At 39.8% G+C, this 20,708-nt stretch overlaps 1 protein-coding gene across 1 annotated transcript in view; it reads right to left on the bottom strand.

The window, feature by feature from the left end:
- The window catches only part of LOC123777328 (cytochrome P450 3A12-like), a 41,615-nt gene that overhangs the window by 10,379 nt on the left and 10,528 nt on the right, over positions 1-20,708 (bottom strand). The window contains exons 5-11 of the mRNA XM_045773906.2: positions 15,109-15,222; positions 14,317-14,405; positions 12,848-12,996; positions 7,361-7,488; positions 6,042-6,108; positions 2,612-2,772; positions 991-1,217 (exon numbers count right to left, since the gene is read on the bottom strand). Of these exons, the coding sequence (XP_045629862.1) occupies positions 991-1,217; positions 2,612-2,772; positions 6,042-6,108; positions 7,361-7,488; positions 12,848-12,996; positions 14,317-14,405; positions 15,109-15,222 (935 nt within the window). The remainder of the gene's footprint in view (positions 1-990; positions 1,218-2,611; positions 2,773-6,041; positions 6,109-7,360; positions 7,489-12,847; positions 12,997-14,316; positions 14,406-15,108; positions 15,223-20,708) is intronic.

Here is a 20,708-nt window from a genome sequence, read left to right as displayed (position 1 = left end):
ACAGATGACTTGGTCAATTCTGACTTCTTTCAGCAAGTAGTATGTGTAAATGTGATGCTAGCACTAGGGACACCATACAACAGGATAAGGCCTCTGCCATCAGGGAGCTTAGAGTCAGGGGCTAAACGTCTAGATCCCTAAAAAGTTCACTCTAAATTTTGTTCACCAATACAATATATAGGAAAGCACCAACTCTTTCAGAATTCAAGCTTTGCCCAAAGCCAGACTCTGAATTCCCAGAAGAGAAGGTTCAAGAGCCCTCCAAGGAGGATGTCTCAGCTAGTTAGAGAGCAGACGACCTTGCTTTGGATGAACCCCAGATACCAAGAGAGGTGGGAGCTGGCACAGGACTACAGCCACACATAGCATGGGACCTGTGAGTGCTCCTGTCCTCAGGAGGCCGCTCCTCCTGCCAGGGTGAGGACTCAGGTCCACGGCATCTGCTCTCCCACTAAGGCTAGCAGGAAGGGTGGCCCAGGGTTACAAACATGGAATGTGGGGGCTGGGGGGTGAATTCAGAGAGCTAGAGAGGACAGAAAAACTTAAAGGGAAAAAAGGCCTATTTCCCGAAAGATGATAGTGGTTAAAAAAAATAAGTCATATACATATAATCACACACAGAAATACAGCACGCTGTTTGTAGTCTAATGTTACATTAAAATAAGCAGTTTAAAACCAGAAATTATAATACCATCCTAATTTTTAGTAACCTATATACATAGAAAAATGTCCATAAGGAGATACATGACATTATTGATAATCTTAACTTATTGGTTCTGTCGATGACTATAATTTTCTTTGTTTCTAGTCAACAGTTTATAAAATACTGACACCAAAGAATGAGCATTTAGTAGTAAGAAAAAAACCTCTGAGAGCAAAAAGATGTCCAAATAAGTAATTGTACAACCACATGCTTGTCATCTATACTAAGGAAATATCAGAATATCCTCCAATATGAGGGTGGGTTCCCCATTCCAGGGTTCCCTGTACCTTTCAGGACGGAACTCCTCAGGCTCTGGCCAGAGATCCTGGTCTCGGTGAAGAGTAAAGACTGGCACCATCACCACTGTCCCTTTGGGAATGAACACACCACTGACTTCCACATCTTTCTTACACACCCTCTCAAGTCTACCACCGATTGGGTATAACCTGAGAGTTTCATTCAACACCATGTCCAGATATTCCATCTGTACAAGGGCATCGTAAGTGGGTGGTGCCTGGAAGGAAAGAAACCTATTTTGATAAACTGAGATTTGGGATCAATTTCAACTCAGTCTATACACTACTACTGAAGTGTCAGGAATCACTAAGAGTCATTTATTTCAGCAAAGGATCTTAGCATTTTAATATCTACCATGTACTTTGACCTGCTCAGTAGCCCAGACATGTGTCTACACATGTGACACATCACTAGTGGAGACTGCTGGGACAACCCCCTAAACAGGGCCTAAAATTCCTCTCACCACCATGTACTGGTTATTCTTCCTTGTGTAAACAAAAGCGACTAAAAGCCTATAACCTTTGCTCTTACTTGCAATATGCTGAAGTCATTGTTTTCTTTCAATAGAGGGCCCACACATCTGTACCAAGGAAAGAGAATGGGCAACAGAAAAAATCCTCTATTCCGCATAAAATCTTCTAGGTGAAATATCCTGCTTCCTAGTTTTTGATGATATATATAAAGTTTGGAGAGAAGCACTATATTATGTAAAAATTCCATAAATAATTTGGAGGGAAACTAGTTCTTCTCTAACACAAATATGAGAAAAGATCAAGGTTATATGGTACCATGGTATACAATTTCAGTTCTAGGAAAAGATGTAAAGGGAATAAGAACTCTACCCTCAACCCCACCCTCTGTTGCTGGAAGGGTCTCATAGTTGTTGCTTCAAGGTTGACAATAAACCAAATAAGCCGTTCCAGCCCGAGGCCAGGTGTCTTCATAAGCAGAGCATTCCAGTTTGTGCAGAGGTCTGAAAACTGTGGGCAATTGTGTCTATTGCTTGGTGTTATATTTAAGAGCCAACGTTGTAGAGGTTACGAGTTCTATCAGGATCTAGGCATCCTGGTTCATAGCTTGGATTTTTTACCACTAGGTTTGTGATAGTGAAAGAAAGTTATGTTATGTCTCTGTAGTTCAGTTTCTGACTTGTTACACTGAGATAATTAGAGTTGACCCTTCATAGGGTGTGTGGCAGAGACACTCACTGCTCACCCAGGATCCATGTAGACCCCCATAGTTCCCAGCCCACCTGAACTTAGGGGAAACCACTTTGAAAATGGGCTGTGATCTGAGGAGCTGTATATCAGTTCGGGGCCAAATATTGGAAAAACAAGTGAGCAACACTGTCGTTCTTTATTCCCTGGCCAACATAAAGTCCTCACATTCTAGATAATGCACGTATAAGAAAGCAGAGCCTCTTTACCCTGTATCACCAAATATGTATGTGGAGCAGAGACTCCCTTCCTCAACTAATACCCATCGTGGACATGCAAATGTGAGTCAGAAGTAAACTTTTGCTATGTAAACCCACTAGATTTGAGGGCTAATCTCTTACTAAGGCATAACAGAGCTTATTCTGACCTCTCTCCTCAGGTATGGCCTGCTCACCTTATTTGGGAAAGTCGCATCAATCTCCTCCTGCAGTTTCTGCTGGACATCAGGGTGAGTGGCCAATTCATAGGCAAAGAAGGAAAGAGAAGTGCTAGTGGTCTCATAGCCCGCAAAAAGAAAGGTCATAGATTGGGCCACAAGCTCCAGATCAGACAGAGCTAAGAGGAGAAGAAAGACATTTTAGCTAAAGCTGGTGAATGCAAAACATCACAGTTTAGATGACAAGATATCCAAATGAAACTCTCAAATCCCTTGGGGGAAATATGTAAAAGCAATTTGCAATCAGACTAGGGGTGGTTTGCACTCTGAGATCTATCCTACAGAGCCAGGAAGAGGCGAAAGTTGTCTTGATCTGTTTATTCCCAAGGTCTATACTATTCTTAGCCATCTGTTTCTGCTCACGCCACCCTCCCCACCAACACAAGTGTGTAATTTCAGGAGATGGCATTTCTGTCTCATATACGCACTGTTATCAGTCTGTCCCTGAAGAGTCCTAAAAGTACTTTAGCCATAAGTAACACAGGCTAGTCTTCTTCCCCAGGCAAAATTTACGTTCTTCTACAGCTTAATTTTTTTTTTTTAGAGAGAGAGTTCTCAATGCTAAGGCTTAATTGTCAGGAAAATTCAATGATCTTTTATCTAAACGTTTTAGCGGGAACTTAAGAGAACAGTATTGGGCTACAGATAAACTTGTTCAATGTGTGGTCTATGGACCAGCAGCATCTACAGCGTCTGGGTGCTTATTAGAAATGCAGACTCTCAAACCTCATCCTAGAACTATGGAATCAAAATCCGAGTTTACACAAAATGTGATGAGATGCACAGATTATACCTTTGAGAGGTATCTGGTAAGAGACCTGGGGAACTACTCTTCAAGTGGATAATCTCAGATATGTACAGAAACTGTAACACAGACAAGAAGCTAGAAGAGGGGAGATTGATGCTAGGGTAATTAATGCCATTAAAAGAGCATAAGAAAGAATGTGTCAATAGAAGGGTACTGGCCAGCACGAAATACAAACAGAATCCAGTGAGTGGATATAGCAATGCTCATTCAATCATGGCCTGAATGTCACCTTGCTTAGCGAATGGCCCCACCCTGAATATAAATTGGTCTCTCTTCGATTTTCTCCTGGCAGAAACTAAGCATACCCAGGCTCTGATCTATTTGACTGGAACTGGATTAGGACCTTTAGATACTTAGAGCACTGAAATGAACAAGGTACCTGCAACAGACATGTAATTCACAACTAGAAACAATATCATAAGTGAAAGAAAGGTTTACAGATTTCAGATTTTCAAGTGATACTTTCAGTGATGTCACTGTGGAAAAATTCAACTATCCAACCTTTCCTCCTTTAGCATGGACCCAGTGACATTCAAAGTTTAGATCTTTACTGTTCAATATGGTAGCCATTTGCCATATGTGACTATTTAAATATAAATTTTAATTGATTACATTAAATACAATATTAAGTTTCAGCCCCTCAGTGGCACTAACCGCATGTCAAGTGCTCAACAGCCACATGTGTACAGTGGTCACTGTACTGAACAGGGCAGATATAGAGTACTTCCTTCATCACAAAAATTTCTTGAACCAAACACAGATAGATAGACGTAGATGTATACATAGGTACGGATATATTTTAGTGACGTAGTGGAGTAAGGCTGTCCTTTTTCTCCAGAATCAATTGTTAAATATACAGAATTTTTTGAGATGGTTGTGAAACCTTGATAGGTTGAAGTTAACCATGATGGGAATGTTTCTGTCATCGAAAGAAACTAAATCAAGGCTTTTATCTGGGAGAGAGAGAGCATGTCTACATCACTGGTTATGGAGCTATAAGAATATTTAGGTTTCTCAGTCCTGTGTAAATATATCTGATGTGATCAGCCTGGTCTACTGAGAGGATCTAGAAAAAAAGCAACCCTAATAGCAATGAGCACTCCTAGGTCCCAGGTTTTGGTTTCTTTTTTTTGGTAAAAATTCATTTATTTATTTTAGAGAAACAGAAAGCATGTACATGTGTGTGCTAGTGGGGGTAGGGACAGAGGGAGAGACTCTCCAAGCAGATGCCCCACTGAGCACAAAGGCGGATGTGGGCCTTGATCCCATGACCCATGAGATCATGACCTGAGTCAAAACCAAGAGTCAGATGCTCAGTTGACTAAGCCACCCAGGCGCCCCAGAGTTTGGTTTCTAAATACTATTCTCAGTAAAAGGAAACAGAGCTCCTTAAAGTAAGGGCTGATTTCAAGGCTCACTGGGGGAAATAGAAGGGAGACCTAGAATATCTTATGTCAGAAGCAAGGAAGTGCTCATAAAATAATTTGTGAAAAGGATGCAGGATACTCTATACACTATAATGGTGAATATACACCATTACACATTTGTCAAAATCCATAGAAATACTACAAAGGATAAATCCTAATTTAAACTATGGACTTAAGTGGTAATAATGTGTCATTGTATGTACACTGATTGTAATGAAATTACCACATGTGGAGGGATTGTGAAAGTGGGGGTGGCTGTGCGTAGGTGGGGAATACTGGAAATCTCTGTGCCTTTCATTTAATATTGCTGTGAATCTAAAACTGCTATAAAAAAGCCTATTCAAAAAAAAAAAAAAGGAAAAAGAGAAAAGAAAAGCACACAGGATCCCACTTATAAGGGCTTCCAATAGACAAACCTGAGTGAATTTGAGGATCCAAATAAAGAATGATTTAAGAGACTAAGTTAGCAATATATGAGATCATACTGACATAAATAAATTAATGAGAGAATGTAAAGCTCCCTTATAATGGACTATCACTCATAAATTTGGAAGAAATGATGGAATTAAAAAGTTACCATTTTGAAGCCACTATAGTAATAATTGTTTCAGTCAAATACCATAGATGGATGATATAAGTAGTAGACGAATGTTTGAAGAAAAACACAGTATTTATACACAATCGCAAAGGGATCTTGCACAGTTACTTAATTACAAAACAAAAAATAAAACTTTACAGTACATTAAGCCAGTGAACACAAGTTCAACCAAGTATTCCAGGTGAAGGTCACCAACACTAGGGCCAAGTGCCTCCTGATGTGATGAAGACCTGATGCAAATTTCCAGGCAGAGGTTCCAATTCAGAGGGTCTGATTTGACCAGAGAACTGACACTGGAAGCAAGCTGCCCAGAAGTCCTGATGTAGGTGATCCACAGACCACTGACTGCCTTGTTTATGGCTACCCTTCAAGTACTGAACAGAGTTGTGGCTGCATGCTTCTGGAAAGTGGTTCTGTCTACCATTTATAACTGAATATGTGTCCTTCTTCAATTTGTGGAAATTTCATCTGCTAAAAATCCTCCTCCCTATCTCAGAACCACCCCCTGCCCCTGAGCCTCCCCATTGCTGGCCCTCTGAAGCTCTCTTTGCTTACCTTTATGGGTGTCTGTTTCTTCAGAATTCTGGGAGTTAATCATCAGTTGGAGAAAATCCACTCGGTGCTGGAAGTAGAAAGAGAAGTTTCAATGATAAAATGTCACTTGTGAAGTCAGAAATAAATCAGGGGTGCAGTACCTAACTTCTTTCCTGAGAATACAGCCCCTTAATGGCCAGAAGTCTGATAGTGTTGCCTGAGTCATCAGTGAACAAAAACATCCAGTTCTGAAACTTGCAGAGCAGGATGTTTCCCTGATACGAATCCAGCCATCACGTCCAACTGATTTTTGGTCCTTGCCCTCTCTGATCTTCAGCTTGTCTGGCTTTTGAACACAGCTTCCTGGCCAAAGAGTTGCCTGCTCCCTCTCCTGTCACTCCTGCTTGCCCAGGAGAAAGTCCCTGACTTCAGTCCTTTTTTTCCTCCAGCTTTAATTCTTAATGAGTGGCCACCCAGATCAATCCCCTGACCTCTGCTGAGTCCACCAGCACCTTCTGTGTCAGCATCTTCCAATGCCCCACCCTCCCAGAACTTTGCAGAATCTTAAGTGACATCCTGGGGTACCCAGCCTTATATCCTTGTCCTACACACATCCTTATGCTGGCTGCTAAGTCTCAGGAAGGCAAAGCGGGCTTAGCCATCTTGCAGTTTCCTGCCCACTCCAGCCTATGACAGGCTCAAATTTAATACCGACTAAACACCAGGTGCCTGATAGAAACTTCACTGGAGAATGTGTAAAGTAAAGGCTTGGATTTGAAGGGATCTCTGATATATAAGATCTGGCAAAACTATACTACCCAGAAAATGATTTTTACATAGTGATTCTTATCCTTTGACAATTTGTTGAAGGGGAGTGGCAGTTTTTCTCTCACCAAATTTTATGCAGTAACATAGTAATTTCCATGCTTATTTCTAAATTTTAAATGTTGGGGCGCCTAGGTAGCGCAGTCGTTAGGCGTCTGCCTTTGGCTCAGGGCTTGATCCTGGCGTTCTGGGATCGAGTCCCACATCGGGCTCCTCTGCTGGGAGCCTGCTTCTTCCTCTCCCACTCCCCCTACTTGTGTTCCCTCTTTCGCTGGCTGTCTATCTCTGTCAAATAAATAAATAAATAAATAATCTTTTTAAAAAAATGTTGTCTCTCTGGCTCATTTTCTCATCTCCTTCCCTAACCTCCACCTTCCTCATTCTGCCCAAAACGATAGAACTCTCCTGATCTGAATACTGCAGTTCTCTACCTAACTTAAAAAAAACACATAGAAGATATATACAGCTCAACTATCAAAAAATGAAAAACTGTATGTAATCATCAACGGATTTACCTTTTGTTTATCTTTGAGGCGACTTTCTTTCATCTTTTTTACAGATTTTGTGAAAAAGTCAGTAACACTCTTTGGAAACACACAGATATTTAATCTTTCAAAAACTGGGATAAGGAATGGAAAGAGTACTGTAAGGAAAAAGAACAAAGGAAAGCACAGTGAAAATGCAAAATTTACTTGGAGCAATTATACTTTGCTCTACCAATTAGAAGAGTAAAAGAACATGAGTCTTTCAAACCAGGAGTCACTCCCTCTATGAACTTTCTTCCAACTTTCAAGCCAAGGACTAAGCCAGGGCAAGTAATACATAAGGGCCACCACTCCAGCACTGAGATCAGTGGCCTCTTGGACATCTCTGGAGTGACCAAAGGAACAGGACATTCCTGGACCTCTTAGCCTTTTATCTTCTGGACTAGAGCCTCTTTGGATAAACCAGACCATAATATGTTACTTTAATTAATTGTGCCATTTAAGAAATTATTGTCAGGATACAAATAATACATAGTATGCCCTTCAACCACAATGGAATAAAATTAGAAATCAAGAACATAAGGAACATTAGAAAATTCACAAATATGGGGAAATTAAACAATACACTCCTATATAACAATGGTTCAAAGAAGAAATCAAAGGGCACTTAGGAATTACTTGGAGACTTATAAAAAGGAAGACATGATATACCAAAACTCATAGGATGTAGCAAAAGCAGTCACCAGAGAGAAATACTGCTATTAATGTCTACATTCAAAATGAACCAAGATCTCAAATCAATGACGTAACTTTCCATCTTAAACATGCTGAAATGATAAGACCAAACAGGTCTTAGGCACATTAAGCAAGCAGATGGAAGCAAATAAGAGACAAGAGCAGAAACTCATGAAATGAAGAATAAAAAACAATAGAAAAAAATCAATTAAACCAAGACTGATTCTTTTAAAAGACCTTGAGCTAGATGATCAAGAGAAAAGGAGACAAGATTCAAATTCTATCATCTGACCTCCTTACTACCCATCACCAGGGTAGTAAGGAGGGCACGTATTGCATGGTGCACTGGGTGTTAGACGCAACTAATGAATCATCGAACTTTACATCAAAAACTAGGGATGTACTGTATGGTGACTAACATAATATATATTAAAAAAAAGAACAGTATATAATTTTAAAAAAACCCCAAAATGTAAAAAAAACCCCAAAAACCCAAAAAACAAATTCTATCATCTGAAATGAAAGGGCAGATTCATACTGACATTAAAAAGGTTTTATTAAGGAGGACATGTATTGCATGGAGCATTGGATGTTACACGCAAACAATGAATCATGGAACACCACATCAAAAACTAATGATGGACTGTATGGTGACTAACATAATAAAATTTTAAAAAGTTTGATTTTTCATTTCTTAAAATTTTATTTTATTTAAATTCAGTTAATTAACATAGTGTTTTATTAGTTTCAGAGTTCAGTAGAGTTCAGTGATTCATCAACTGCATATAATACCCAGTGCTCATTACATCACATGCCCCCCCCATGCCCTTCACCCAACTACCCCATCCTGCCACCTACTTCCCCTCCAGCAACCCTCAGTTTGTTTCCTATAGATAAGGGTCTCTCATGGTTTTTCTCCCTCTCTGAGGACTTCCCATTGAGTTTTCCCTCTCTTCCCCTATGATCTTTTGTGCTGTTTCTTAAATTCCACATATGAGTGAAACCATATGATAACTGCCCTCCTGTGATTGACTTATTTTGCTCAGCATAATACCCTCCAGTTCTATCCGCATCACTGTGAATGGTAAGTATTCATCCTTTCTGATGGCTAGGTGATATACCATTCTATGTATATATACCACATCCTCTTTATCCATTCATCCATGTCCATGTCGATGGATATCTCAGCTCTTTCCACAGTTTGGCTATTGTGGACATTGCTGCTATGAACACTGGTGTACATGCAGGTGCCCCTTTTTGTATCCTTTGGGTAAATACCTAGTAGTGCAATTGCTGGCTTGTAGAGTAACTCCATTTTCAACTTTCTGAGGAACCACCTTACTGTTTTCCAGAGTGTCTGTACCAGCTTGCATTCCTATCAGCAGTGTAAGAGGATTCCCCTTTCTCTGCATCCTCGCCAATATTTATTTTTTCCTGATTTGTTAATTTTAGCCATTCTGACTCGTGTGAGGTGGTATCTCATAAGGAATACTATGAACCACAGCATGCCAATAAATTAGGTAACTTTGACAAAACAGAAAATTTCCCAGAGAGACACAAACTGAAGACTGACCTAAAAAGTAGATAATCTTAAAGACAAGTAAAAAAATTGAGTTAGTAGTGAAGAAACTACCCTAAAAAAGAGCTCAACTCAAGATAATTCACAGGTGAACTCTACCAAATATTGAAAGTAGAATCAACACCAATTCTGAACAAATTCTTCCAAAAACAGAAGAGGACCTAGTATTTTGACATATCCTATGAGGGCGGTATTACTGCAATACTAAAAACAAACAAAGATATCACAGCAAAAGAAAACTACGGACCAAGGTATCTTATGACATGGATGCACAAAGCCTCAACAAAATACTAGCAAACTGAACCCAGCAACATATGAAAAGAAGGATTCACCATAACCAAGAGGGATTTATGCCGGCAGTGTGAGTTTGTGTAATACACTATGCCAAAAGAATAAAAACCAAAAACAACACAATCGTCTCAATAGATGTGGAAAAGTATTGACAAAAATGCAATACCCCTTTGTAATAATTACACTCAACAAACTAGGAATAGAAAGGAATATTCTCAATCTGATAAAGGGCATTTATGAAAAGCTCATAGCTAATGCCATACTTAACAGTGATCGTCTGGACATTTCCCCCTAAGATTAAAAACAAAACAAGGACGTCTCTACTGCCACTTCTATTCAACACTGTACGAGGGGTTCTAGCTGGGGGTGTAGGCAAGAAAGAGAACAAAAGATACTCATATAAGAAATAAAGAAGTAAAACAATCTGAATTATCAGATAACATGATGTTATATACAGAAAACCTGAAGGAAACAATGAAACATGGAATACTAAATCAAAAACTAATGATGTACTGTATGGTGACTAACATAAGATAATTAAAAAAAAACAATTATATAACCATCCAATCTGAAAGAAAAATCTGAATTAATGAACTAAAAATCTTTAGAACTAATAAAGCTTAGCAAGGTTTCAGGATACAAGATCCACACACAAAATCAATTGTATGTCTATCTGCTGCAATAAACAATCCGAAAGTGAAATTAAGAATAAAACTCCATTTAGAGTAACGTCGAGAACAATAAAATATTTAAGGATAACTTTCACAAAATAAGTGCAAACTTACGTTCTGGAAACTATGAACATTGCTGAAAAAATTACAGAAGCTGTGTAAATGGAGAAACACCACGTGTTTATGGATCAGAAACCTTAACATTGTTGAGATGGCAATACTCCCCGAATTGATCTACAGATTAATGCATTCTGTATCAGAATCCTGGCTGGCTACTTTGTAGAAATTGGCATTCTAAATTTAAAATTCATATGGAATTGCAAAGAACCCAGAACAGCCAAAAAACAATCTTGAAAAATAAAAAGAATAATGCTGCAGAACTCCAACTCTGGTTTCACTTACCACAAAGCTATAATAATCAAGGCAATCTGATACTGGCATAGAGAGAGGAATACAGATCAGTGGAATTGAATTTAGACTCCAAAAATATACCTATGTGTTTACGGTCAGCGGAATTTTGAGGTTTCTAAGACCATTCAATGGAGAAAAACAGTCTTTTCAAAAAATGGTGCTGAGTCAAGAGGATGGTTACATGCAAAAGAATGAAGCTGAACTCTTACCTCATACAAAAATAAACTCAAAAGGAATCAAAGACCCAAATATGAGAGCTAAAATTACAAATCCTTAGACGAAAACTCAGGGGTAAATGTTCATGACCTCAGATTTGGCAATGAATTCTTAGATATAACACCAAAATCGGCCAATAAGCATATGGAAAGTGGTTCAACCTCACTAGCCATTAGAAAATGCAAAACAAAACCACAATGGGATACTCTTCACACCCATGAAGGTGGCCATCATTAAAAAGACAGAAAAGGGTTGACCAAGTGTTGGAAAGGATGGGGAGACATCAGAACCTTCATACTTGACTACTGGGAATGTAAAATGGTGTAGCTATGGAAAACAGTTTGGCAGTTCCTTATTAACTTAAACACAGAATTACTACATACTTAGCAATTCCACCCGAGTACATACCCGAGAGACTTGAAAACAGGTATTCAAACAACAGCTTGTACATGAATGTTCACAGAAGCAATATTCACAATGGCCAAGAGTTGGAAACAACCCAAATGTCCACCAAATGGTGAAAGGATAAATAAAACGCAGTATGTCCACATAATGGAATATTTTTTGGCCATAAAAAGAAATAAAGTCCTGATTCATGCTACAACAGGGATGAATCTTAAAACATGATGCTAAATGAAGGAAGGGGCCACAAGGATCAGATGTTCTATGATTCCATCTGTATAAAGAGTCCAGAAGAGGCAAATCTATGAAGACAGAAAGCAGATTACTGGTTGCTCAGGACTAAGGAAAGTAGGTAGTGAGAGTAAAAAAATAAAAGTACGGATTTCTGAGTTGACAACAATAGTCTAATAATTGACTATAGTAATGGTTGCACATATTTTTGAAAGCGCCAAAACCAGTTTTTTCCGTTTGAGTTTACAGACATACAGTATTGTACAAGTTAAGGTGTACTGAATAATGCTTTGACATACACGTATCGAGAGATGGTTACCACAATAAGCTGTCCATCATCTCATGTATTCACAAAAACAGAAATTTTTAATCCTTGTGATGAGAACTTCTGGGATCTACTCTCTTATTAGCAACTTCCAAACACAAAATATAGCAATGTTAACCATACTCATCCTGTTGTATATTACAAGCCAGTGTTTGTTTATCTTATAACTGAAACTTTGTACCTTTTCATCACCTTCATTCAATTCCCAACCCCCAACTCCTGCCTCTAGTGACCACAAATCTGATCTTGTTTTTGTATGAGGTTGGTTTTGGGGAGGGGGGTTGATACCATATGGAAGTAAGATCATACAGTATTTGTCTTCCTCTAACTTATTTCTCTTAGCATAACGCCCTCAAGTTCCATCCATATAGTCACAAATACAGGATCCCCTTCCTTTTATGGCTGAATAGATTTCATTATGTAGGTGTGTGTGTGTGTGTGTGTGTGTGTGTGTGTACACATTTTCTACATTCCTTCATTGATAAGACACTGAGGCCATAAAAACGACTGAATTTTATGTTCTAAAAGGGTAATATATATAGTAAATGAATTGTATCTTAATAAAGCTGTTGTAGAAAGAAAGGAAAAAGTGAAGGGAGGGAGGGAGGAAGAAAAAAAGGAAGGGAAGAGAAAAGAAAAAACAATAGTGTACATACATATTAAGAACAAAAATGGATCAAAGAACTCAAATCTGAAGAGATTCTTGGCATTTTTCACAAAGGGATCTTGTGGGTTGTTGAGGGAATCAATGTTCACTCCAAATGATGTGCTAGTAATCACATCCATGCTGTAGGCCCCAAAGATGCTGTGAGAGAAACAAAGACATGGATAATTAAAACCAGCACCTCTTCAGTATCCTTATACAATACATGCAGCAAAAAGTGCACGTAGATTCTGATGTCCAGACAAGACAAGAGCCACACGTTCAGTACCAGCTGCTGGATCATCTGAAAAGTCTATATGCCATCACACTCCCTCATGAGGTGCTCATGAGATGCCACGATGCAGCTGGCCTTGTGCTAGGAGTTATGGGGACACTATGACAAGTTAAAACTACCTCTGAGCTCACGGAGCTCAGTCATGGAGGGATAGAGCCCAAAGCTGGACAAATTACAGTAGTGTGTTGTGAGTATGGGCAGTAGAAGGTGGAGAAGCCCTGTGTCTGAGCAGGACAGATGCTAGACTAATTAACGATTCCTCAGGGAGTCAAGAAAGGTGAAATTGATCTGGATCTTCTCTCACCACAGTATCTACACTCAGAGCTGATTCCTCTTCAGCACATGACAGAACACCAACACCCTGTTCTGTGCTGCCAGGAACACCATCCCTTCTCTACACCCCTGCTAAGTCTTCTGAAAGACCCACTCTTTCTCATCTCCAGTGATCTGAGATTGCCCTGAGGACTCACTCATTTCTGGAAAATGTAAGAACTAAGAATGTTCCCAGAAAAAAAATAGTAGATCACTCCAAAATTGATTCACGGAAGCCCATAACTAAGTGATCATATGCCCCTAGTTTTCACAGGACAACCCAGTGTACACCTGTTATGCCTGCGTAATTAAAAAATACCCAAATTTAGACAACAAATGACACGGCCAGCCTACCCATACTCTGTGTAGTACACACTTTTGCTCTTTTGAGATTGAAGGAAGGAAAAGTCGCAGTAAAAGTTAATATTCAGCATTTTGCGAATATCCACAAAAAATCATGAAGTTTTTAAGTTGTTCCCATTCCACCTTGTAACTCTCCTGCCCCACCCACTGCCTGCCAATATGTACTAAGGACTTTCCCCTCTCACCATTGCGTACATTCTACTTTCAAAACTTTGGTACGATTCTGTTTCTTCTATTCAAGAATGTATTTTGGTCTTCCAGGATAACCAAAGTGACAATTAAGTAGATAATTTAATCCTCACTCCTGTAAGCAGGAGCCGATCCTTCCTCTCCTGGCTGCCCTGCCTTTTTAGGCGAGCTACCTCTTCTTGGCTGGCCCACTGGAGTTTAACACCACATGCGTACTTCAGCTTGTTCACTGGAGTAACTCAACAGTGGGAATCTGGCTCTGTGGCAGCAGCTGCAAAGTGTCGTGACAGAACAGGAATCCCAGCAGCTGCACTACTACTTACTCTTTCAAGTTGACAGGTTTGCCTTTCTCTGCCTCCTTCCTCAGGTTCCTCACCAACACATCTCCATACTGGCCAATGATGGGGAACATCTACACACAAAATACACCACCACCTGAAGTTAAATTGGAAAATCAAGTCCTAGAATGACCTGGCTTTCGCAAATACGGAGCAGTAAGGTACATTTTTTTTTAATTCAATTGCACTTAACATATAGTGCAATATTGATTTTTGGAGTAGAATGCAGTAATTCATCACTTGCATACAACACCCAGTGCTCATCATAACAAGTATCCTCTTCAGTAACTATCACCCATCTAGCCCATCTCCCACCCATCTCCCTCCATCAACCCTCAGTTTGTTCTCTGTCATTAAGAGTCACTTATGGCTTGTTTCCCTCTCTCCTTTTTTCCTCCCTTTTTCCCCTTCCCATACGTTCATCTGTTTTCTTTCTTAAATTCCACATATGAGTGAGATCCTTAAAAAAAAAAAAAAAAGATGTGGCAATAATACCCAATGGAATATTATTCAGCCTTCAAAAAGAATGAAATCTTGCCATTTGTGACAACATACATGGAGCTAGAGTGTATTATGCTAAGCAAAATAAATCAGTCAGAGTAAGAGACACTTAATGACAAATCTTATCATGTCTTTTCTAGGACAGGAAGAGAAGAGACCATTTTTAGGAAGCCCAAATATAGCAGACTACTCCCTAGAAAAGGAATATATTCTTATTTTCTACCTGTCCCCAGATGTATTCCTTAACTTTTTAATTGAAATCCTCTTCTTTCTTACCTCTTTGATCTTTCCACTGGTGAAGGTTGGAGACAGCAATGTTCGTATTCTCTTCCATTCTTCATTGTCAGACAGAGAGATGGAATTTTTCATAAATCCCACTGGACCAAAAAACTAGAGTCAGAGAAAAACACATTTTGCCCTACGTGAGTTTTGGGGGTCTCAAAGTTTGTGGAAAATGTGTTCAATAGGTATGAACTACTCACCAAATATTTAGTGACGGCCTACCTAGTAGCAGGCCATATGCTAGCTGCTCAACAGGTATCTATCCCAAATGCCTAGCTTCCTGCAAGGCTGAAGGAGGCACTGAGCCACCTGATGTGCTTTCCAGCCTTTATATTCCATCTCCTTTCAATGTAAACACGGTATGGAATCATTTGGTAGAGAAATTACACCACTAGAGGAATACACACAGTTAACCCCTAGTACATTCTCTGTATGGTGACTAACATAACATAATAAAAAATTATTATAAAAAATAGAAAAAGAGATTTTTTCTTATTAATTAAAAAAAACACAAAACACACATACACATGCAAAAAAAAACAAAACACCTAGTACATTCTCCTCAGCTGTGCAGAGTAGAATTGGATTGGTGGAAGGCAGCCAGATAGCCTGGCAAACTGCATGTTGCCTCAGACCAGTTCTGTCTTTACATATATGTACAGCATGAGCATCTGGAAAAACAGATGTTTTGATACGCTGACTTTAAAAAAATATATTAGGAATGTTTTTAAAAAAAACATTAGGAATCTATTTGTTATTGTGAAGAAATGGTACAGTCACATGGAAACCTTTTCCCTGTTTCTCAGCTTGGGACTGGCCTATCAAGCTACTTAGCTCGAATCTTTCTTCCATCTTCCAAAACTCTTGCTGTGTTTTAAAGTGGGTATCTCCAATATGCATTCATGATAAAAACTCACAAACAAGGAACAGAAGGAACTTTCTCAACTTAATAAAGAGCATCTAAAAACCCTACAGCTAACATCACCTCAGTGAGGAAAGACTGATGTGGTTTCACGAAGATGATGGAACAGGGCACTCCAGCCTCTGTCACCCCACAAAGAACATCAATTAGACAGCTATCCACAAACAAAAATAGGCCTAAGAGCTTAGGAGTTCATTTAAGAAGTTTCAACAACACAGTGGAGCAAAACTCTTGAGAATAACTGTACAAGAAAAGTCGGGAGATTAGCTTCGTTTTGCCTGCATCACCCCATGACCCAGGTTAGCACTGCTCAGCACCAAGAGGATACCCTCTGACCTGAGGTATTTCCTCTTCCTGGATAATGGACAGAAAGTTGAGCCACCATTAGCCCCACCCCTTCGGGGCATGGTACGAACAACCAACTTGGGATTCACCTCGCCCAGAGACTGGCATGGCTGACACATCTAGACACAGCCAGGAACAAAGAAGGGCAGGACTACCAGTATCAGCCACCTCTAAGAGTTTGCTGATAGTCTCATAGGTTTTCACATTCACAGACTCCAGCTGCCTGAGTCCAGCTCTGCTCCCTCTGCCCCTACTGGACTTGTCTCAGCCAGTGCCACTATCAGCACCCTGAGCCCTGGAAATTGCACCAGAAGCCAGCCCTGGCCTCTGTGACTGGGCATGTGTACAACACCAGCACAGATCCCAGCAGCTTCTCAGGTGCTTGAGGCCAGGCCTGACTCCTGTCACTGGCCTGCAATGCCACATGACACCACAGCTAAACCCTGTACTTTGCCAGGCTGAACTCCGGTCACAAGCCCCAATGCCATGCGTGCAACAATGGCTAGCCCTGAAGCCACATGAATGTACATAGACAGCCCGGGCACTCAATGTGCCCACATTGTCCTTGGCCCCTGCTACGGGGCCTAGCCTTCATTTTGGACATGTGCCTCCCCTCAGTGCGCACAGATGAATGTGTGCATAGCACCAACTCTGGCCACCATTCTACCTGCCCCAGTCCACTGACGCCATATCTGGAGGTACTACTGAAGACCCAAACAGCAACACAGCCACGACGAACCCTCCACAACTCTTGCTCCCATGGATCATGCAGTTGCTGATGCTGTGGCCCCCAACTGCCTGAGCCAACTGCACTTCTCTGCATTTGAAATCATGCAGCCAGAGACGGGAAAAAAAAAATGAAAAGAACTTGTAAAAAAAAGCCTACAGGACTTATAGGACACCATCAAGTGAAACAATATTCACATTTGGGGAGTCCTAGTAGGACAAAAGAGAAGTGGGCAGAATGCTTACTTAAAGGAACACTGGCTGAACACTTCCCAAACCTAGGGAAACATATGGAAATCTTGGGATATGAAGGTTAAAAGTCTTCAATCAGATTGAATCCCAAGAAGACTTCACCAAGACATGTTATAATAAAACTGCCAAAAATCAAAGAGAATCTTTTTTTTTTTTAAAGATTTTATTTATTTATTTGACAGAGAGCGAGACAGCCAGTGAGAGAGGGAACACAAGCAGGGGGAGTGGGAGAGGAAGCAGCAGGCTCCCAGCGGAGCAGGGAGCCCGACTGAAGGATTCGATCCCAGGGCCCTGGGATCACGCCCTGAGCCGAAGGCAGATGCTCAATGACTGAGCCACCTGCCCCGAAGCGCCTGCCCCAAAGACAGAGAAAACTGAAAGCAGCAAGAAAAAAGGAGCCCATCACATACAAGGGAACACCCATAAGGCTCTTCAGTGGATTTATCAGCAGCAATCTTGAAAGCCAAAAGAGAGTGGGATAACATATTCGAAGTGGTAAAAGAAACAAACGACAACAAAAAAAACCAAAAAGCAAACATTAGTAACCACAAATAATTTACCTGGAAAAGCAGGTAATGAGGGAGAGAGTTTCCAGACAAACACAAGTGGAAAATTTCATCACCACTAAAGCTGCCTTACAAGAAATACTAAAGGAGTTCTTCAAGGTGAAAAGAGAGGACACTTACTAGTAACATGAAATCATATGAAAGTACAAAATTCACTGGTAAATAAAAATAAATACTCAAATTCAGAATACAGTAATATTGTAATGGTGATACGCAAATCACTTATAACTCAACTGTAAAGGATAAAACAATTTAAAATACCTATAACTCTAAGAATTTGTTTATGGATACACAATATAAATATATGTAAATTGTGAATTCAAATACATAAAATGGAGGGAGAGTAAAAGCACTTAGGTTTTGAATGAGAACACAGTTAAGTTCTTATGAGCTCAAAGTAGACTGCTATATCTATAAGACTATAAAAAGTTTTATGTAAGCCTCCTGGTAACTGCAAAGCACAAACCTAGAGTAGATATGGAAAAGACAAAAACAAAGGAATGAAAGCATTCCCCCATTAAAAAAACCCATGAAATCACAAAGACAGAAAGAAGGAACAAGGGATCTATGAAAACCTTGGACTAATGAAAGACAATAGTAAATCCTTACCTATCCATATATACTCTAATGTAAGTGGACAGATGAATGCATGAAGAAAATGGAGCATCCTTTAGCCTTAAAAAGAAAGAAATCCTGTGCTCTCCAAAAAACAAGGACAAACCTGGAGGACAACAGGCTAATAGGTCAACTGAACCAGACACAGAAGGACAGATAGATACGGTATGATCTCACTTATAAGTGAAATCTAAAAACAAAATCAGGGGCGCCTGGGTAGCTCAGCTGGCTAAGCATCTGCCTTTGGCTCAGGTCATGATCCTCGGTGGGGTCCTGTGATCAAGCCCCGTATCTGGCTTCCTGCTCCGTGGGGAGCCTGCTTCTCCCTCTCTCTCTCTGCCCCTCGCCCTGCTTGCGTCAAATAAATAAAATCTTTCAAAAAAATTAAAAAATAAAAGTAAAAAAATAAAAAATAAAATCAAGCTCAGTCACAAAGGGTAGAATGATAGTTATGAGAACCTGGAGAGAAGGGTGAAGGGCAGATGTTAATCCAATGGTACAAACTTTTGGTTATAAGATGAATCAGATCTGAAGACTAAATGTACTGCATGGCGATTATAGTTAATACTGAGCTGTACAACATGGACGGCACTGGAGGAGATAATGCTTAGTGAAATAAGTCAAGCAGAGAAAGACAACTATCATATGATTTCTCTCATCTATGGAACATAAGAACTAGAATGATCAGTAGGGGAAGAAAGGGATAAAGAAAGGGGAGGTAATCAGAAGGGGGAATGAAACATGAGAGACTATGGACTATGAGAAACAAACTGAGGGCTACAGAGGGGAGGGGGGTGGGGGAATGGGATAGACCGGTGATGGGTAGTAAGGAGGGCACATATTGCATGGTGCACTGGGTGTTATACACAACTAATGAATCATCGAGCCTTACATCGAAAACCGGGGATGTACTGTATGGTGACTAACATAATATAATAAAAAATCATTATTAATTAAAAAAAAATACTGAGCTGTATACCTGAATTTGCTAAAAAAGTAAATCTTACATATTCTTACCACACACGCCAGCGTAAAGGTAACTCTGCGTGTTAACGGTTGTGTTAATTCATGTGTGTTCATCATTTCAAAATGTATTTACATACATTACAACATCACATTGTGCACCTTAAAAATATACACTTTTAGTTGTGATAAATAAACAAAAAAAAAATTTTTTTTTTTAAAGATTTTGTTTTTATTTATTCGACAGAGATAGAGACAGCCAGCGAGAGAGGGAACACAAGCAGGGGGAGTGGGAGAGGAAGAAGCAGGCTCATAGCGGAGGAGCCGGATGTGGGGCTCGATCCCACAACACCGGGATCACGCCCTGAGCCGAAGGCAGACGCTCAACCACTGTGCCACCCAGGCGCCCCAAAACAAAAAATTTTTTAATTGGTGAAAGACTGAATGCTTCCCCCTAATACCAGGAAAAAGACAAAATGTCCCCGCTCACCACTCTTATTTAATATCTCACTAGAAATCCTAGGTAGTGCAACAGGCAAAACAAAGAAAAAAAGGTATAGAGAATGGAAAGATAAAAATCGAAGTCATCCTATTTCAGGTGACATTAACTGTCAACGTAGAAAATCTTAAGGAACATAAAAAAGAACACCTCTGCATCTAATAAATGAGCTGAGCTAGTTGTAGAAAACAAGATCAACACACAAAAATCAACCACAATGACTATGTCAAAACACGTTAAAAACATAGTAACAATTATAATCACTCAAAGAAGGTGGAATACTTTAGGTGCTCATTTAACAAAATATGGATGAGATCTCTATGCAGAGAACTAAATGTTGGTGAAAAGAATCGGAGAAAACCTAAATAAATCAACGAACATACTGCATTCATGCCCTGAAAGATAGGACTTAGTAAAGATATAGATTTCCCCCAAATTGATCTATGGGTTTAAGTCAATTCTTATTTCAGCAAATTGTTTGTAAACACAGATAAGCTGATTCTAAATTTGTACAGGAAGGCAAAGGAGCTAGAATAGCTACACCATTCAAACAAAAATAAAATGGGAGGAATCACTGTTGACGATGCTGAGACTTACTATGTGGCTACAGTAATCAAGAGAGCCTGGCTTTGGTAGAAGGCGAGATACAGAGATCAACGAACAGAACAGAGAATGAGAAACAGACACTCACAAAGAGGTTCAACTC

This window comes from Ursus americanus, chromosome 2 (assembly GCF_024610735.1).
Source record: "Ursus americanus isolate L20-20 chromosome 2, mUrsAme1.1.p, whole genome shotgun sequence".
In the NCBI taxonomy this organism is placed as follows: domain Eukaryota; kingdom Metazoa; phylum Chordata; class Mammalia; order Carnivora; family Ursidae; genus Ursus; species Ursus americanus.
The sequence above is the reverse complement of the archived record's forward strand: the minus strand, read 5'-3'. Positions and strand labels throughout refer to the sequence as shown.